The following is a 20030-nucleotide window of genomic DNA, read 5'->3' as shown; positions in this document are numbered from 1 at the left end:
TGTTTTTTTGCGCATTGATGCATGCTGCTTTTTAAATAATGAAGAGTAAAATAAAATATAATACGAAGCTATTAAATGTGTAATTTAGTGTAATTAACACTGTACACATCAATTACAATGTCCAGATCAATCCTACTTCACTTTTATGTGCTTTTCTGTTTGTTTGTTTGTTTTTGTTTGTTTGTTTCCTGTTCAATGCCTTGTACTCAGGGTTGGGGAGTAACGGATTACAAAAAAACTGTAACTGTAATTTGTTACGTTACCAGCTAAACTGTTTTTATCCGATTACAGATACTTTTGAAACACTATATGATTACTTCTAGGATTACTTTTAAATTCAGAAGGGATGTTTGCACAAAAGTTATTGGACACCTTTCTATTTTCTAATCAATGCTGACCTTCAAATAAAAAAAAAAGGCGCAAATTTAAGTTTGTCTGACCACTATGATGACACACCAAATGCAGGAATAGGCTTTTGTAGGCTACAGTCCAAGCAATGTCTTCCAATGGTACGACTGCTGTTGGCATACAAAGATTATCCTAATTAAATAAATGCTTGGAGGTAAAAACCAATTAATGCTTAATCCGAAAATGCGTCTGGGAGGCTTGCGGAGGCCAAATTTAGTTCCCAAATTTTGTGACAATGCGGAGGGCTCAGCATAGCTCCGTATTGCTCCGCATTGACATTTACATTTTAGTCATTTAGCAGACGCTCTTATCCAGAGCGACTTACAGTTAAGTGCATACATTATTTTGTCGAACCCACAACCCTGGCGTTGCAAACGCCATGCTCTACCAACTGAGCTACATCCCCTGCCGGCCATTCTCTCCCCTACCCTGGACGACGCTGGGCCAATTGTGCGCCGCCCCATGGGTCTCCCGGTCGCGGCCGGCTACAACAGAGCCTGGATTCGAACCAGGATCTCTAGTGGCACAGCTAGCACTGCGATGCAGTGCCTTAGACCACTGCGCCACTCGGGAGACATGATTGGTTGACAGTAGGTGGGGGCGGTACATCCTGTATAAACACAAACTCACTTGCTTGACAACAAACATGGACAACTTTGACAAAAGGCTATCAGAACAAATTCACAAATAAAAAACATATTTATGATACCTCATGTAGGGATTTCAAAGACGAAAATTAGTTTGAATTCCTGGAAGAGATCAGGGCAGTAATGGGGATTGATACGGTAAAGAAGTCAATTAAATGCACACCATGGGGTATAGAAGGACACTGGATTGGCGCACATTCAACAAATTTAACTAACTAACTAATTTAACAAGTGGATGTTTTTCAAATCCGTCATGATTGATGCATTGTAACAGGCCCAAAATGTGGTTACTAAAATCCGATTTGGATATTTTGTACTGTTATTGACGCATAACATTTACAAGTTGTCCCTTTTCAGGTTTAGAAAAAGTGACTGCTACATGCTAATTCCCATTCGTATAAACTGTTAGCATAGATAGCATACAGAAATTAGTGGTGGTAGTCAAAGTCGTTTTTAACTGTAATGCAGTGGATTGGTGACGATGACATGAACATGTATTGGGGTTGACATCCATACAAGCATTATACTCCGATTTCTACCTCAACATATTTTGAAATACACATATAAACAATAGCCTAAATGTAAGCTAATTTTGCTGGGGGGCAATGGGGAGATTAGGGATGGAGATGCAGGTGGGAAAACGCTGCAGCCTTTTTACTTCATGCTATCTTGGCTGAGCTCCTATGTCAAGCACAGGGAAATGGACTCCAACATCCCAAAAGCGGTAAGGTCTTTTCGTTTAGCCAGTTGCTTGTAATTGGCTGGATGGCTATAGAGATTAGCCCTGAATCACTACGAGTGGTGCGGTGCAGACCAATTTATTGGATGCTTTGCATGGTCAATCCGACGTCTGCAGTGGCCGTACAGCATTTACTGCGATGCGGCCTCAGCAGAAATCAGAGCATTTATACTTGTGCTTCGGGGAGCTGTCATATGCGTCCAATAAATTGGTATGCACCGCACCACTTACATTAAATTTTTTTGTCATTTAGCAGACGCTCTTATCCAGAGTGACTTACAGTTAGTGAGTGCATACATAATTTTTTTAATTTTTTCATACTGGACCCCCCGTGGGAATCGAACCCACAACCCTGGCGTTGCAAACGCCATGCTCTACCAACTGAGGTACATCCCACTTGTAGTGATTCACCACTTGCAGTGATTCAGGATATCGCCGTACGGAGCTCGATTTGGCCTTCGCAAGTCTTCGGACCATATTTACGGATCAAGCATAAAGGATGGCAGCAGTGGTATGTAACCTACGGGGCAATACTGATATCACTTATTATACAGTATCTAGGCTACATAGCGTATTAATGTGAATCGCACTGCTGCTCATTTATTTGCACCTTAAGGATTGTGGTTGTTGTGGATGGTTGTTCACAAATGTATATGTGTATTTTAACCCATAAATTGTTCAATTAAAGAAGTTTAAGCTGCCTATCAATCATTGTTTTTGCGACCAGGGGTGTATTCATATGAGAATCGTTTACCGTTTAAGTACCAAACGGAAGCAAACAAAGCAAAACGAGAGTTTATATCTGACAAATTCAGGTAGGTCCCTCCCCGTTTCATTCTGTTTGCTTCCATTTAAGAAAGGTTTTGCAATAGAATCGGAGTAAATAATACGCCCCCAAGTGGACAGCCAGTGACAAATTCACTCTTGCAAAAGCTGCATAGTACGATTCCCATCCTATTGAATATAAGTCTGAGTTCTTCCCTTCTAAACTCCCCGGTGGTATTGTGCTACATACTGTCAAAAACATGTTTAATTTAAGAAGACCACGAGTGGAGCTTTTAAAATTACCATCTAGTTTTTCACATGCAAGTAGCACTTTTCGGTAGTGCTCAAAGCATACCAATCCGAGAGCAGCATTTATTTTTCAACTCGAAACAATGAGCCCAATCAGTCCTCCATGACAACAAAATCAAGAACAATAGATTAGGCTCATTAGTCCTTAGTTTTTGGGGTATACTCAGGTAAAACAATTAGGCTAATCTATATTTCCAATTCTTGAAGATCAAAAGGTCTTAAATTAATTGGAATGACTAGAAATCAGACTCTGTTGTTTTTTTACGCAAAGATGTAGCCTAATCGTATTATGATCTGTAGTAGAAGGCAATGGGTTAGAAGAAGCCTAAACCAACCCTTAAAGTAAAATGCAACATGCATTTATGGCCAGCTATGTAATCTCTTAAAATTAAAAATATATGTTTTTCAATTGGTTATATAGATTTTTGTCTTCTAATGCCTCTTAAGCAGGTTGACGCTTATTGGAATGAGTCTTGTCCTTGAGGCAGAACTGAGTGATTTCCGTTAGATGGGCCAGCTGCAAAGTCAAAATTGGCTAGCTTTTTTGGTCTTAATTTAAGGTTAGGGTTAGGCATTAGAGTGAGCAGTTTAAAATCATATTTTGTGACTGTGGCTGAAAGTAATCAGATTACTTAACGGAGTTTGGGTAATCCAAATTTAGAAAGTAACCTACCCATCCCTGCTTGTACTGTCTTTCCTTTAGAAATCCACCTGAAATCCTCCAAAACATATACTTTTTTTGTTGGTTTTATCCTCTATTTTTCCTCCTTCTTCTTGTTGTACTTATGTCCTAGTCCAGGGGTGTCAAACATCCGGCCCGCGAGGAGGTCCAATACTGCCTCGACAAATGGAAGCAGCAGGGAATCAAGACATCTCCCAGATGGTCGGCGAACAGGGACACATTTTCACTTTTACGTCATTTAGCAGACACTCTTATCCAGAGCGACTTACAGGAGCAATTAGGGTTAAGTACTTGCTCAAGGGCACATGAACGGATTTTTCACCTAGTTGGCTCGGGGATTAGAACCAGCGACCTTTCGGTTACTGGCACAACGCTCTTAACCACTAAGCTACCTGCCGCCCCTGGGACACCTACTTCGCCAAAACCATGACCATCTGGCGCAACTGGGAACGGTTATGGATGAGGTCCTCCAGGTTCTTCAACGTCTCGACATTACCGGAGGGGCGTCACCACCAACGAGCAGAGGATTCTCTACCACAAGTCGACCCAGCGAGCCAGCCCCCCAGCCCATCCAGCAGTCCCGGACAAATACGACGGGACTCCATTCAAATGCCGTGGCTTCCTACTCCAGTGCTCCCTCTATTTTGCTCATCAGATGGGAGCCCCCACCACCGAGAGGTCCAAGGTTGCCATGGTTATTTCCCTGCTGACCGGATGGGCGTTGGAGTGGGCTACGACCGTCTGGGAGAGAGGAGAGGAGGAGCTGGATTCCTATGAGGTGTTCATGGCTCTGTTCAGAGGAGTTTTTGTCATCCACCAGAGGGAAGAGAGGGGGTGACCGTCTACTCCAACTACGGCAGGATGGCCAGACCGCTGAGGAGTACGCCCTCACCTTCCGGAATTTTATTGACCAGGCCCTTGCTTCCTCCCTCAACATCACCTCATACCCACTCTCCTCTCCGTTTCTGGTTCAAGCGCTGGATAATCGACCACTGGGATCCGGGACTATCACACACATCACAACACCACTCACCTTCACTGTGGAGTCCATACATCAAGAAAGCCTTCCCTTCCTCATCATCAGTGCACCCATACACAATCATGGACTGGGCAGACCTGTTTTCCTTTCCCCTGTGGTTCCACGTAGGTTGAGAGTCATGTGGTTGCCCTTCAGCCCAACATCCCGGAGGTATACCAAGACCTGCGGGATGTTTTTTCCAAGACCCGCGCCAGCTGTCTCCCTCCTCATCGCCCCTGGGACTTTGCCATCAACCTGTTTGCAGGCTCTGAGCCTCCGCGCAGCCGCATCTACCCTCTGTCGGTGGATGAAACCAAGGCTATGGAGGAGTACATCCATGAGGCGCTCCAACAGGGTTTCATCTGCACGTCCACCTCGTCCACCTGTGTTCCAGGCATTTGTTAACAAGGTGTACCGGGACATGCTCAGACGCCAGGTGGTCGTGTATATCATCGACATCCTGGTCTACTTGGCTACCTTTGATGATCACATCGGTCACGTCTGAGTAGTCCTGGAATGCCTCCTGGCTAACCACCTATATGTCAAAGCGGTGAAGGGCCATTTCATCAAGAACTTTAGCTCTATCGTCTCTCCTCTCACCTCTCTCCTCAAATGTGGTCCCCGTAAGTTGGGGTGGAGTCCTGCAGCCGATGAATCCTTCCGCCTATTGAAGGAATGTTTCACCTCCGCCCCATTGCTCAAACACCCAGATCCTACGCTGCCCTTCGTGGTGGAGGTGGACGCTTCAGAAGTGGGTGTGGGGGCTGTCCTGTCCCAACGACAAGGTAATCCTCAGAAAATGTATCCATGTGCATATTACTCAAAGAAACTGTCTCCTGCAGAGAGGAACTGTGATGTCGGCGATCGGGAGCTCCTGGCAGTTAAGTTGGCATTAGAGGAGTGGAGACATTGGCTGGAGTGCACCAAGGAGTACATACGGACAGCGAGGCGGCTGAACCCGTCTCTACGACTCGGGAGAGGTTCCTGTCCTGAGTGCACCCATAATTCCGCCCTCTCGAGTAGTAGCCCCTATGCTCTGTGACGTAGATGTGGACATTCGCCAGGCCTTGGAGAGGGAACCCGTACCTGCTACCTGTCCTCCTGAGTGCACCTACGTTCCCACAGGGATAAGGGATCGGCTGCTGACCTGGGCACACACAACTGTCATCGCTGGACATGCAGGTGTGGCCCACCTTGGCACAGGACGTCACTCGCTACGTCAACTCCTGTTCTGTATGTGCCCAAACTAAATCTCCCCGGCACGCTCCAGCAGGGAAACTCCTTCCCCTTCCCGTGCCTCAGCGTCCCTGGTCTCATCTGTCCATTGATTTTGTCACTGATCTCCCCTCCTCTGATGGTTACACCACCATCTTGGTGGTTGTGGACAGATACTCTAATTCCTGCCGTTTTATCCCTCTCTCTGGTCTCCCTACCGCTCTCCAAGTCGCTGAGGCACTGTTCCAGCAGGTCTTCTGGCACTATGGCCTTCCAGAGGACATCGGCTCCGACCGTGGCCCCCAATTCACGTCACAGGTATGGAGAGCCTTCATGGAGAAGCTGGGGGTCACGGTCAGCCTCACTTCCGGGTACCAGCCTCAGTCTAACGGGCAGGTGGAGAGGACGAACCAGGAGCTGGGGAGGTTCCTGAGGAGTCACTGCCAGGACCGTCAGGGGGAGTGGGCCCGATTCCTTCCCTGGGCAGAGTACACCCAGAATTCATTGCGTCACTCTTCCACCGGGCTGACTCCCTTCCAGTGTGTTCTGGGTTATCAGCCAGCCCTGGCTCCGTAGACCCCGAGCCAGACCGAAGCTCCTGCTGTTGATGAGTGGTTCAGGTTCGCAAAAGAGGTTTTGGAATGATGCCCACGTGAGGCTCCAGCGTGCCGTCCACCGCCAGAAGGAGCAGGCAGATCGCCACTGCAGTGAAGCTCCCGTGTTCCATCCTGGTGATCCCGTCTGGCTCTCCCACTCCGCCTACCCTGTAAGAAGCTGAGCCCCCTGTTTGTGGGGCCGTTCAAGGTTCTCCGGAGGATCACCGAGGTAACATATACAGTGGGGAGAACAAGTATTTGATACACTTCCGATTTTGCAGGTTTTCCTACTTACAAAGCATGTAGAGGTCTGCAATTCTTATCATAGGTACACTTCAACTGTGAGAGACGGAATCTAAAACAAAAATCCAGAAAATCACATTGTATGATTTTTAAGTAATTCATTTGCATTTTATTGCATGACATAAGTATTTGATCACCTACCAACCAGTAAGAATTCCGGCTCTCACAGAACTGTTAGTTTTTCTTTAAGAAGCCCTCCTGTTCTCCACTCATTACCTGTATTAACTGCACCTGTTTGAACTCGTTACCTGTATAAAAGACACCTGTCCACACACTCAATCAAACAGACTCCAACCTCTCCACAATGGCCAAGACCAGAGAGCTGTGTAAGGACATCAGGGATAAAATTGTAGACCTGCACAAGGCTGGGATGGGCTACAGGACAATAGGCAAGCAGCTTGGTGAGAAGGCAACAACTGTTGGCGCAATTATTAGAAAATGGAAGAAGTTCAAGATGACGGTCAATCACCCTCGGTCTGGGGCTCCATGCAAGATCTCACCTTGTGGGGCATCAATGATCATGAGGAAGGTGAGGGATCAGCCCAGAACTACACGGCAGGACCTGGTCAATGACCTGAAGAGAGCTGGGACCACAGTCTCAAAGAAAACCATTAGTAACACACTACGCCGTCATGGATTAAAATCCTGCAGCGCACGCAAGGTCCCCCTGCTCAAGCCAGCGCATGTCCAGGCCCGTCTGAAGTTTGCCAATGACCATATGGATGATCCAGAGGAGGAATGGGAGAAGGTCATGTGGTCTGATGAGACAAAAATAGAGCTTTTTGGTCTAAACTCCACTCGCCGTGTTTGGAGGAAGAAGAAGGATGAGTACAACCCCAAGAACACCATCCCAACCGTGAAGCATGGAGGTGGAAACATCATTCTTTGGGGATGCTTTTCTGCAAAGGGGACAGGACGACTGCACCGCATTGAGGGGAGGATGGATGTGTCACGTCTACTCCAGCTCCCCTGCTCCGGCACTCAACATCGCCGGTTTACTAACCACCGGGCCTGGCAACCCATCATTACGCACACCTGGCAACCCTCATTACGCACACCTGCGCCCCATCATTAGGCACACCTGGACTTCATCACAACCTTGATTACTCCCCCTTTATCTAGCACTCCCTAGCATCCCTCTTCAGGCAGTATTGGTTCTGTGTTCATGTCCAGAAGCTTCTCTTGTTTTTTATTGCTCTATGTTCATTATTATTAAACTCACCAACTGCACCTGCTTCATGACTCCCAGCGTCATTGTTACAGTATTGAGTCAGTACATAACCTTTTTCTTGTTTTAAATTGATGTAGTTCTGTCTATTGATGTTCTGAATTAGGCTATGTAATGTTTTGCGTGGACCCCAGGAAGAATAGCTGCTTCTATCGCAGAAGAATGAATGCTAATAAACCTTTGAATATAATGTAAAAGGATTTGTCACTGGACATATGGCCTCTCTCTCCCTACTCTGAGAGCACAAAGCACAAAGATTAACTATTCCTCTCTGCTATTGCCAGGCATGAATAAATAAGTTAGCTCCTTTTCCTTTCTAATGCCTCACAGGCTTTAGGTTTCATAGGAAATGTGAGGGAATTGAACAATGCAGCCAAGTTTTTTGACACCATACCTTATTGTATCATATCCTGACTGACTCTCTCTCGCTCTCTCTCTCTTTTTGCAGAAGGGATTCGTAACATGTCCATGGACTCCAGCCCCATGACGATGCCCATGTCAGACTCCAACGCCTGGGCCACTGCGATGACAAACCTGGGCATGGCTCCCATGGGCATGGCAGGACAGCCTCTTATGTCAGGTACAGTTACTGTAGTTATAACCCTAACCCAAACCATACCTCTACTGTAGTTATAACCCTAACCATACCTCTACTGTAGTTATAACCCTAACCATACCTCTATTGTAGTTATAACCCTAATCCTAACCATACCTCTACTGTAGTTATAACCCTAATCCTAACCATACCTCTACTGTAGTTATAACCCTAATCCTAACCATACCTCTACTGTAGTTATAACCCTAACCATACCTCTACTGTAGTTATAACCCTAACCCTAACCATACCTCTACTGTAGTTATAACGCTAACCCTAACCATACCTCTACTGTAGTTATAACACTAACCCTAACCATACCTCTGCTGTAGTTATAACACTAACCCTAACCATACCTCTACTGTTGTTATAACACTAACCCTAACCATACCTCTACTGTAGTTATAACACTAACCCTAACCATACCTCTACTGTAGTTATAACCCTAATCCTAACCATACCTCTACTGTAGTTATAACCCTAATCCTAACCATACCTCTACTGTAGTTATAACCCTAACGCTAACCATACCTCTACTGTAGTTATAACCCTAACCATACCTCTACTGTAGTTATAACCTTAACCCTAACCATACCTCTACTGTAGTTATAACACTAATCCTAACCATACCTCTACTGTAGTTATAACCCTAATCCTAACCATACCTCTACTGTAGTTATAACCCTAATCCTAACCATACCTCTACTGTAGTTATAACCCTAATCCTAACCACACCTCTACTGTAGTTATAACACTAACCCTAACCATACCTCTACTGTAGTTATAACCCTAATCCTAACCATACCTCTACTGTAGTTATAACCCTAATCCTAACCATACCTCTACTGTAGTTATAACCCTAATCCTAACCATACCTCTACTGTAGTTATAACCCTAATCCTAACCATACCTCTACTGTAGGTATAACCCTAATCCTAACCATACCTCTACTGTAGTTATAACCCTAATCCTAACCATACCTCTACTGTAGTTATAAACCTAATCCTAACCATACCTCTACTGTAGTTATAACACTAACCCTAACCATACCTCTACTGTAGTTATAACCCTAATCCTAACCATACCTCTACTGTAGTTATAACCCTAATCCTAACCATACCTCTACTGTAGTTATAACACTAATCCTAACCATACCTCTACTGTAGTTATAACCCTAATCCTAACCATACCTCTACTGTAGTTATAACCTTAACCCTAACCATACCTCTACTGTACTTATAACGCTAACCCTAACCATACCTCTACTGTAGTTATAACCCTAATCCTAACCATACATCTACTGTAGTTATAACCCTAATCCTAACCATACCTCTACTGTAGTTATAACCCTAATCCTAACCATACCTCTACTGTAGTTATAACCCTAATCCTAACCATACCTCTACTGTAGTTATAACCCTAATCCTAACCATACCTCTACTGTAGTTATAACCCTAATCCTAACCATACCTCTACTGTAGTTATAACCCTAATCCTAACCATACCTCTACTGTAGTTATAACCCTAATCCTAACCATACCTATACTGTAGTTATAACCTAATCCTAACCATACCTCTACTGTAGTTATAACCCTAATCCTAACCATACCTCTACTGTAGTTATAACCCTAATCCTAACCATACCTCTACTGTAGTTATAACCCTAATCCTAACCATACCTCTACTGTAGTTATAACCCTAATCCTAACCATACCTCTACTGTAGTTATAACCCTAATCCTAACCATACCTCTACTGTAGTTATAACCCTAACCATACGTCTACTGTAGTTATAACCCTAACCCTAACCATACCTCTACTGTAGTTATAACCCTAATCCTAACCATACATCTACTGTAGTTATAACCCTAATCCTAACCATACCTCTACTGTAGTTATAACCCTAATCCTAACCATACCTCTACTGTAGTTATAACCCTAATCCTAACCATACCTCTACTGTAGTTATAACCCTAATCCTAACCATACCTCTACTGTAGTTATAAACCTAATCCTAACCATACCTCTATTGTAGTTATAACACTAACCCTAACCATACCTCTAACATGGTAGTTATAAACCAAATCCTAACCATACCTCTACTGTAGTTATAACACTAATCCTAACCATACCTCTACTGTAGTTATAACCCTAATCCTAACCATACCTCTACTGTAGTTATAACCTTAACCCTAACCATACCTCTACTGTAGTAATAACCCTAATCCTAACCATACCTCTACTGTAGTTATAACCCTAATCCTAACCATACCTCTACTGTAGTTATAACCCTAATGCTAACCATACCTCTACTGTAGTTATAACCCTAATCCTAACCATACCTCTACTGTAGTTATAACCCTAATCCTAACCATACCTCTACTGTAGTTATAACCCTAATCCTAACCATACCTCTACTGTAGTTATAACCCTAATCCTAACCATACCTCTACTGTAGTTATAACCCTAATCCTAACCATACCTCTACTGTAGTTATAACACTAATCCTAACCATACCTCTACTGTAGATATAACCCTAACCCTAACCATACCTCTACTGTAGTTATAACCCTAATCCTAACCATACCTCTACTGTAGTTATAACCCTAATCCTAACCATACCTCTACTGTAGTTATAACCCTAACCATACGTCTACTGTAGTTATAACCCTAACCCTAACCATACCTCTACTGTAGTTATAACCCTAACCATACCTCTACTGTAGTTATAACACTAATCCTAACCATACCTCTACTGTAGTTATAACACTAATCCTAACCATACCTCTACTGTAGTTATAACCCTAATCCTAACCATACCTCTACTGTAGTTATAACCCTAATCCTAACCATACCTCTACTGTAGTTATAACACTAATCCTAACCATACCTCTACTGTAGTTATAACACTAATCCTAACCATACCTCTACTGTAGTTATAACACTAATCCTAACCATACCTCTACTGTAGTTATAACCCTAATCCTAACCATACCTCTACTGTAGTTATAACCCTAACCCTAACCATACCTCTACTGTAGTTATAACCCTAATCCTAACCATACCTCTACTGTAGTTATAACCCTAATCCTAACCATACCTATACTGTAGTTATAACCCTAACCATACCTCTACTGTAGTTATAACCCTAATGCTAACCATACCTCTACTGTAGTTATAACCCTAATCCTAACCATACCTCTACTGTAGTTATAACCCTAATCCTAACCATACCTCTACTGTAGTTATAACACTAACCCTAACCATACCTCTACTGTAGTTATAACACTAACCCTAACCATACCTCTACTGTAGTTATATCCCTAATCCTACCCATACCCCTACTGTAGTTATAACGCTAACCCTAACCATACCTCTACTGTAGTTATAACCCTAATCCTAACCATACCTCTACTGTAGTTATAACCCTAACCATACGTCTACTGTAGTTATAACCCTAACCCTAACCATACCTCTACTGTAGTTATAACCCTAACCATACCTCTACTGTAGTTATAACACTAATCCTAACCATACCTCTACTGTAGTTATAACACTAATCCTAACCATACCTCTACTGTAGTTATAACCCTAATCCTAACCATACCTCTACTGTAGTTATAACCCTAATCCTAACCATACCTCTACTGTAGTTATAACACTAATCCTAACCATACCTCTACTGTAGTTATAACACTAATCCTAACCATACCTCTACTGTAGTTATAACACTAATCCTAACCATACCTCTACTGTAGTTATAACCCTAATCCTAACCATACCTCTACTGTAGTTATAACCCTAACCCTAACCATACCTCTACTGTAGTTATAACCCTAATCCTAACCATACCTCTACTGTAGTTATAACCCTAATCCTAACCATACCTATACTGTAGTTATAACCCTAACCATACCTCTACTGTAGTTATAACCCTAATGCTAACCATACCTCTACTGTAGTTATAACCCTAATCCTAACCATACCTCTACTGTAGTTATAACCCTAATCCTAACCATACCTCTACTGTAGTTATAACACTAACCCTAACCATACCTCTACTGTAGTTATAACACTAACCCTAACCATACCTCTACTGTAGTTATATCCCTAATCCTACCCATACCCCTACTGTAGTTATAACGCTAACCCTAACCATACCTCTACTGTAGTTATAACCCTAATCCTAACCATACATCTACTGTAGTTATAACCCTAATCCTAACCATACCTCTACTGTAGTTATAACCCTAATCCTAACCATACCTCTACTGTAGTTATAACCCTAATCCTAACCATACCTCTACTGTAGTTATAACCCTAATCCTAACCATACCTCTACTGTAGTTATAACCCAAATCCTAACCATACCTCTACTGTAGTTATAACCCTAACCCTAACCATACCTCTACTGTAGTTATAACCCTAATCCTAACCATACCTCTACTGTAGTTATAACCCTAATCCTAACCAAACCTCTACTGTACTTATAACCCTAACCATACGTCTACTGTAGTTATAATCCTAACCCTAACCATACCTCTACTGTAGTTATAACCCTAATCCTAACCATACATCTACTGTAGTTATAACCCTAATCCTAACCATACCTCTACTGTAGTTATAACCCTAATCCTAACCATACCTCTACTGTAGTTATAACCCTAATCCTAACCATACCTTTACTGTAGTTATAAACCTAATCCTAAACATACCTCTACTGTAGTTATAACACTAACCCTAACCATACCTCTACTGTAGTTATAACCCTAATCCTAACCATACCTCTACTGTAGTTATAACCCTAATCCTAACCATACCTCTACTGTAGTTATAAACCTAATCATAACCATACCTCTACTGTAGTTATAACCCTAATCCTAACCATACCTCTACTGTAGTTATAACACTAACCCTAACCATACCTCTGCTGTAGTTATAAACCTAATCCTAACCATACCTCTACTGTAGTTATAACACTAATCCTAACCATACCTCTACTGTAGTTATAACCCTAATCCTAACCATACATCTACTGTAGTTATAACCTTAACCCTAACCATACCTCTACTGTAGTTATAACGCTAACCCTAACCATACCTCTACTGTAGTTATAACCCTAATCCTAACCATACATCTACTGTAGTTATAACCCTAATCCTAACCATACCTCTACTGTAGTTATAACCCTAATCCTAACCATACCTCTACTGTAGTTATAACCCTAATCCTAACCATACCTCTACTGTAGTTATAACCCTAATCCTAACCATACCTCTACTGTAGTTATAACCCTAATCCTAACCATACCTCTACTGTAGTTATAACCCTAATCCTAACCATACCTCTACTGTAGTTATAACCCTAATCCTAACCATACCTCTACTGTAGTTATAACCCTAATCCTAACCATACCTCTACTGTAGTTATAACCCTAATCCTAACCATACCTCTACTGTAGTTATAACCCTAATCCTAACCATACCTCTACTGTAGTTATAACCCTAATCCTAACCATATCTCTACTGTAGTTATAACCCTAACCCTAACCATACCTCTACTGTAGTTATAACCCTAATCCTAACCATACCTCTACTGTAGTTATAACCCTAATCCTAACCATACCTCTACTGTAGTTATAACCCTAACCATACGTCTACTGTAGTTATAACCCTAACCCTAACCATACCTCTACTGTAGTTATAACCCTAACCATACCTCTACTGTAGTTATAACACTAACCCTAACCATACCTCTACTGTAGTTATAACCCTAATCCTAACCATACCTCTACTGTAGTTATAACACTAATCCTAACCATACCTCTACTGTAGTTATAACACTAATCCTAACCATACCTCTACTGTAGTTATAACCCTAATCCTAACCATACCTCTACTGTAGTTATAACCCTAATCCTAACCATACCTCTACTGTAGTTATAACACTAATCCTAACCATACCTCTACTGTAGTTATAACACTAATCCTAACCATACATCTACTGTAGTTATAACCCTAATCCTAACCATACCTCTACTGTAGTTATAACCCTAACCATACCTCTACTGTAGTTATAACCCTAATCCTAACCATACCTCTACTGTAGTTATAACCCTAATCCTAACCATACCTATACTGTAGTTATAACCCTAACCATACCTCTACTGTAGTTATAACCCTAATGCTAACCATACCTCTACTGTAGTTATAACCCTAATCCTAACCATACCTCTACTGTAGTTATAACCCTAATCCTAACCATACCTCTACTGTAGTTATAACACTAACCCTAACCATACCTCTACTGTAGTTATAACACTAACCCTAACCATACCTCTACTGTAGTTATAACCCTAACCCTACCCATACCCCTACTGTAGTTATAACCCTAACCCTACCATACCCCTACTGTAGTTATAACCCTAACCATACCTCTACTGTAGTTATAACCCTAATCCTAACCATACCTCTACTGTAGTTATAACCCTAACCCTAACCATACCTCTACTGTAGTTATAACACTAACCCTAACCATACCTCTACTGTAGTTATAACGCTAACCCTAACCATACCTCTACTGTAGTTATAAACCTAACCATACCTCTACTGTAGTTATAACCCTAATCCTAACCATACCTCTACTGTAGTTATAACCCTAATCCTAACCATACCGCTACTGTAGTTATAACCCTAATCCTAACCATACCTCTACTGTAGTTATAACCCTAATCCTAACCATACCTCTACTGTAGTTATAACCCTAACCCTAACCATACCTCTACTGTAGTTATAACACTAACCCTAACCATACCTCTACTGTAGTTATAACCCTAATCCTAACCATACCTCTACTGTAGTTATAACCCTAATCCTAACCATACCTCTACTGTAGTTATAACTCTAATCCTAACCATACCTCTACTGTAGTTATAACCCTAATCCTAACCATACCTCTACTGTAGTTATAACACTAACCCTAACCATACCTCTACTGTAGTTATAACCCTAACCATACCTCTACTGTAGTTATAACCCTAATCCTAACCATACCTCTACTGTAGTTATAACCCTAACCATACCTCTACTGTAGTTATAACCCTAACCCTAACCATACCTTTACTGTAGTTATAATCCTAATCCTAACCATACCTCTACTGTAGTTATAACCCTAATCCTAACCATACCTCTACTGTAGTTATAACCCTAATCCTAACCATACCTCTACTGTAGTTATAACCCTAACCATACCTCTACTGTAGTTATAACCCTAACCATACCTCTACTGTAGTTATAACACTAACCCTAACCATACTTCTACTGTAGTTATAACCCTAATCCTAACCATACCTCTACTGTAGTTATAACCCTAATCCTAACCATACCTCTACTGTAGTTATAACCCTAATCCTAACCATACCTCTACTGTAGTTATAACCCTAATCCTAACCATACCTCTACTGTAGTTATAACACTAATCCTAACCATACCTCTACTGTAGTTATAACACTAATCCTAACCATACCTCTACTGTAGTTATAACCCTAATCCTAACCATACCTCTACTGTAGTTATAACCCTAACCCTAACCATACCTCTACTGTAGTTATAACCCTAATCCTAACCATACCTCTACTGTAGTTATAACCCTAATCCTAACCATACCTATACTGTAGTTATAACCCTAACCATACCTCTACTGTAGTTATAACCCTAATGCTAACCATACCTCTACTGTAGTTATAACCCTAATCCTAACCATACCTCTACTGTAGTTATAACCCTAATCCTAACCATACCTCTACTGTAGTTATAACACTAACCCTAACCATACCTCTACTGTAGTTATAACCCTAATCCTAACCATACCTCTACTGTAGGTATAACCCTAACCCTACCCATACCCCTACTGTAGTTATAACCCTAACCCTACCATACCCCTACTGTAGTTATAACCCTAACCATACCTCTACTGTAGTTATAACCCTAATCCTAACCATACCTCTACTGTAGTTATAACCCTAACCCTAACCATACCTCTACTGTAGTTATAACACTAACCCTAACCATACCTCTACTGTAGTTATAACGCTAACCCTAACCATACCTCTACTGTAGTTATAAACCTAACCATACCTCTACTGTAGTTATAACACTAACCCTAACCATACCTCTACTGTAGTTATAACGCTAACCCTAACCATACCTCTACTGTAGTTATAAACCTAACCATACCTCTACTGTAGTTATAACCCTAATCCTAACCATACCTCTACTGTAGTTATAACCCTAACCCTAACCATACCTCTACTGTAGTTATAACACTAACCCTAACCATACCTCTATTGTAGTTATAACCCTAATCCTAACCATACCTCTACTGTAGTTATAACCCTAATCCTAACCATACCTCTACTGTAGTTATAACTCTAATCCTAACCATACCTCTACTGTAGTTATAACCCTAATCCTAACCATACCTCTACTGTAGTTATAACACTAACCCTAACCATACCTCTACTGTAGTTATAACCCTAACCATACCTCTACTGTAGTTATAACCCTAATCCTAACCATACCTCTACTGTAGTTATAACCCTAACCATACCTCTACTGTAGTTATAACCCTAACCCTAACCATACCTTTACTGTAGTTATAATCCTAATCCTAACCATACCTCTACTGTAGTTATAACCCTAATCCTAACCATACCTCTACTGTAGTTATAACCCTAATCCTAACCATACCTCTACTGTAGTTATAACCCTAACCATACCTCTACTGTAGTTATAACCCTAACCATACCTCTACTGTAGTTATAACACTAACCCTAACCATACTTCTACTGTAGTTATAACCCTAATCCTAACCATACCTCTACTGTAGTTATAACCCTAATCCTAACCATACCTCTACTGTAGTTATAACCCTAATCCTAACCATACCTATACTGTAGTTATAACACTAACCATACCTCTACTGTAGTTATAACCCTAACCATACCTCTACTGTAGTTATAACCCTAACCATGCCTATACTGTTTTTATGACCTTAACCCTAACCATACCTCTACTGTAGTTATAACCCTAATCCTAACCATACCTCTACAGTAGTTATAACCCTAACCATACCTCTACTGTAGTTATAACCTTAATCCTAACCATACCTCTACTGTAGTTATAACCCTAATCCTAACCATACCTCTACTGTAGTTATAACCCTAACCATACCTCTACTGTAGTTATAACCCTAACCCTAACCATACCTCTACTGTAGTTATAACCCTAACCATACCTCTACTGTAGTTATAACCCTAATCCTAACCATACCTCTACTGTAGTTATAACCCTAACCCTAACCATACCTCTACTGTAGTTTTAACCCTAATCCTAACCATACCTCTACTGTAGTTATAACCCTAATCCTAACCATACCTCTACTGTAGTTATAACCCTAACCATACCTCTACTGTAGTTATAACCCTAATCCTAACCATACCTCTACTGTAGTTATAACCCTAATCCTAACCATACCTCTACTGTAGTTATAACCCTAATCCTAACCATACCTCTACTGTAGTTATATCTCTAATCCTAACAATACCTCTACTGTAGTTATAACCCTAACCCTAACCATACCTCTACTGTAGTTATAACCCTAACCATACCTCTACTGTAGTTATGACCCTAATCCTAACCATACCTCTACTGTAGTTATAACCCTAATCCTAACCATACCTCTACTGTAGTTATAACCCTAATCCTAACCATACCTCTACTGTAGTTATAACCCTAACCATACCTCTACTGTAGTTATAACCCTAATCCTAACCATACCTCTACTGTAGTTATAACCCTAATCCTAACCATACCTCTACTGTAGTTATAACCCTAATCCTAACCATACCTCTACTGTAGTTATAACCCTAACCATAACCATACCTTTACTGTAGTTATAACCCTAACCATACCTCTACTGTAGTTATAACCCTAATCCTAACCATACCTCTACTGTAGTTATAACCCTAACCATACCTCTACTGTAATTATAACCCTAACCATGCCTCTACTGTAGTTATAACCCTAACCATACCTCTACTGTAGTTATAACCCTAATCCTAACCATACCTCTACTGTAGTTATAACCCTAATCCTAACCATACCTCTACTGTAGTTATAACCCTAACGCTAACCATACCTCTACTGTAGTTATAACACTAACCCTAACCATACCTCTACTGTAGTTATAACCCTAATCCTAACCATACCTCTACTGTAGTTATAACCCTAATCCTAACCATACCTCTACTGTAGTTATAAACCTAATCCTAACCATACCTCTACTGTAGTTATAACCCTAATCCTAACCATACCTCTACTGTAGTTATAACACTAACCCTAACCATACCTCTACTGTAGTTATAACACTAACCCTAACCATACCTCTACTGTAGTTATAAACCTAATCCTAACCATACCTCTACTGTAGTTATAACACTAATCCTAACCATACCTCTACTGTAGTTATAACCCTAATCCTAACCATACCTCTACTGTAGTTATAACCTTAACCCTAACCATACCTCTACTGTAGTTATAACGCTAACCCTAACCATACCTCTACTGTAGTTATAACCCTAATCCTAACCATACATCTACTTTAGTTATAACCCTAATCCTAACCATACCTCTACTGTAGTTATAACCCTAATCCTAACCATACCTCTACTGTAGTTATAACCCTAATCCTAACCATACCTCTACTGTAGTTATAACCCTAATCCTAACCATACCTCTACTGTAGTTATAACCCTAATCCTAACCATACCTCTACTGTAGTTATAACCCTAATCCTAACCATACCTCTACTGTAGTTATAACCCTAATCCTAACCATACCTCTACTGTAGTTATAACCCTAATCCTAACCATACCTCTACTGTAGTTATAACCCTAATCCTAACCATACCTCTACTGTAGTTATAACCCTAATCCTAACCATACCTCTACTGTAGTTATAACCCTAATCCTAACCATACCTCTACTGTAGTTATAACCCTAATCCTAACCATACCTCTACTGTAGTTATAACCCTAACCCTAACCATACCTCTACTGTAGTTATAACCCTAATCCTAACCATACCTCTACTGTAGTTATAACCCTAATCCTAACCATACCTCTACTGTAGTTATAACCCTAACCATACGTCTACTGTAGTTATAACCCTAACCCTAACCATACCTCTACTGTAGTTATAACCCTAACCATACCTCTACTGTAGTTATAACACTAACCCTAACCATACCTCTACTGTAGTTATAACCCTAATCCTAACCATACCTCTACTGTAGTTATAACACTAACCCTAACCATACCTCTACTGTAGTTATAACCCTAATCCTAACCATACCTCTACTGTAGTTATAACCCTAATCCTAACCATACCTCTACTGTAGTTATAACACTAACCCTAACCATACCTCTACTGTAGTTATAACACTAACCCTAACCATACCTCTACTGTAG

The 20030-nt window shown here is 41.1% G+C and overlaps 1 protein-coding gene across 1 annotated transcript in view; it reads left to right on the top strand.

Moving 5' to 3' along the window:
- The window catches only part of LOC121534880 (ecto-NOX disulfide-thiol exchanger 2), a 454166-nt gene that overhangs the window by 271358 nt on the left and 162778 nt on the right, over window positions 1-20030 (top strand). Inside the window, exon 3 of the mRNA XM_041841491.2 lies at window positions 8359-8490. Within this exon, the coding sequence (XP_041697425.1) occupies window positions 8359-8490 (132 nt within the window). The remainder of the gene's footprint in view (window positions 1-8358; window positions 8491-20030) is intronic.

The sequence above is a fragment of the Coregonus clupeaformis genome, chromosome 2 (assembly GCF_020615455.1).
Source record: "Coregonus clupeaformis isolate EN_2021a chromosome 2, ASM2061545v1, whole genome shotgun sequence".
NCBI lineage: Eukaryota > Metazoa > Chordata > Actinopteri > Salmoniformes > Salmonidae > Coregonus > Coregonus clupeaformis.
This window is presented reverse-complemented; position numbering and strand designations above follow the sequence as displayed.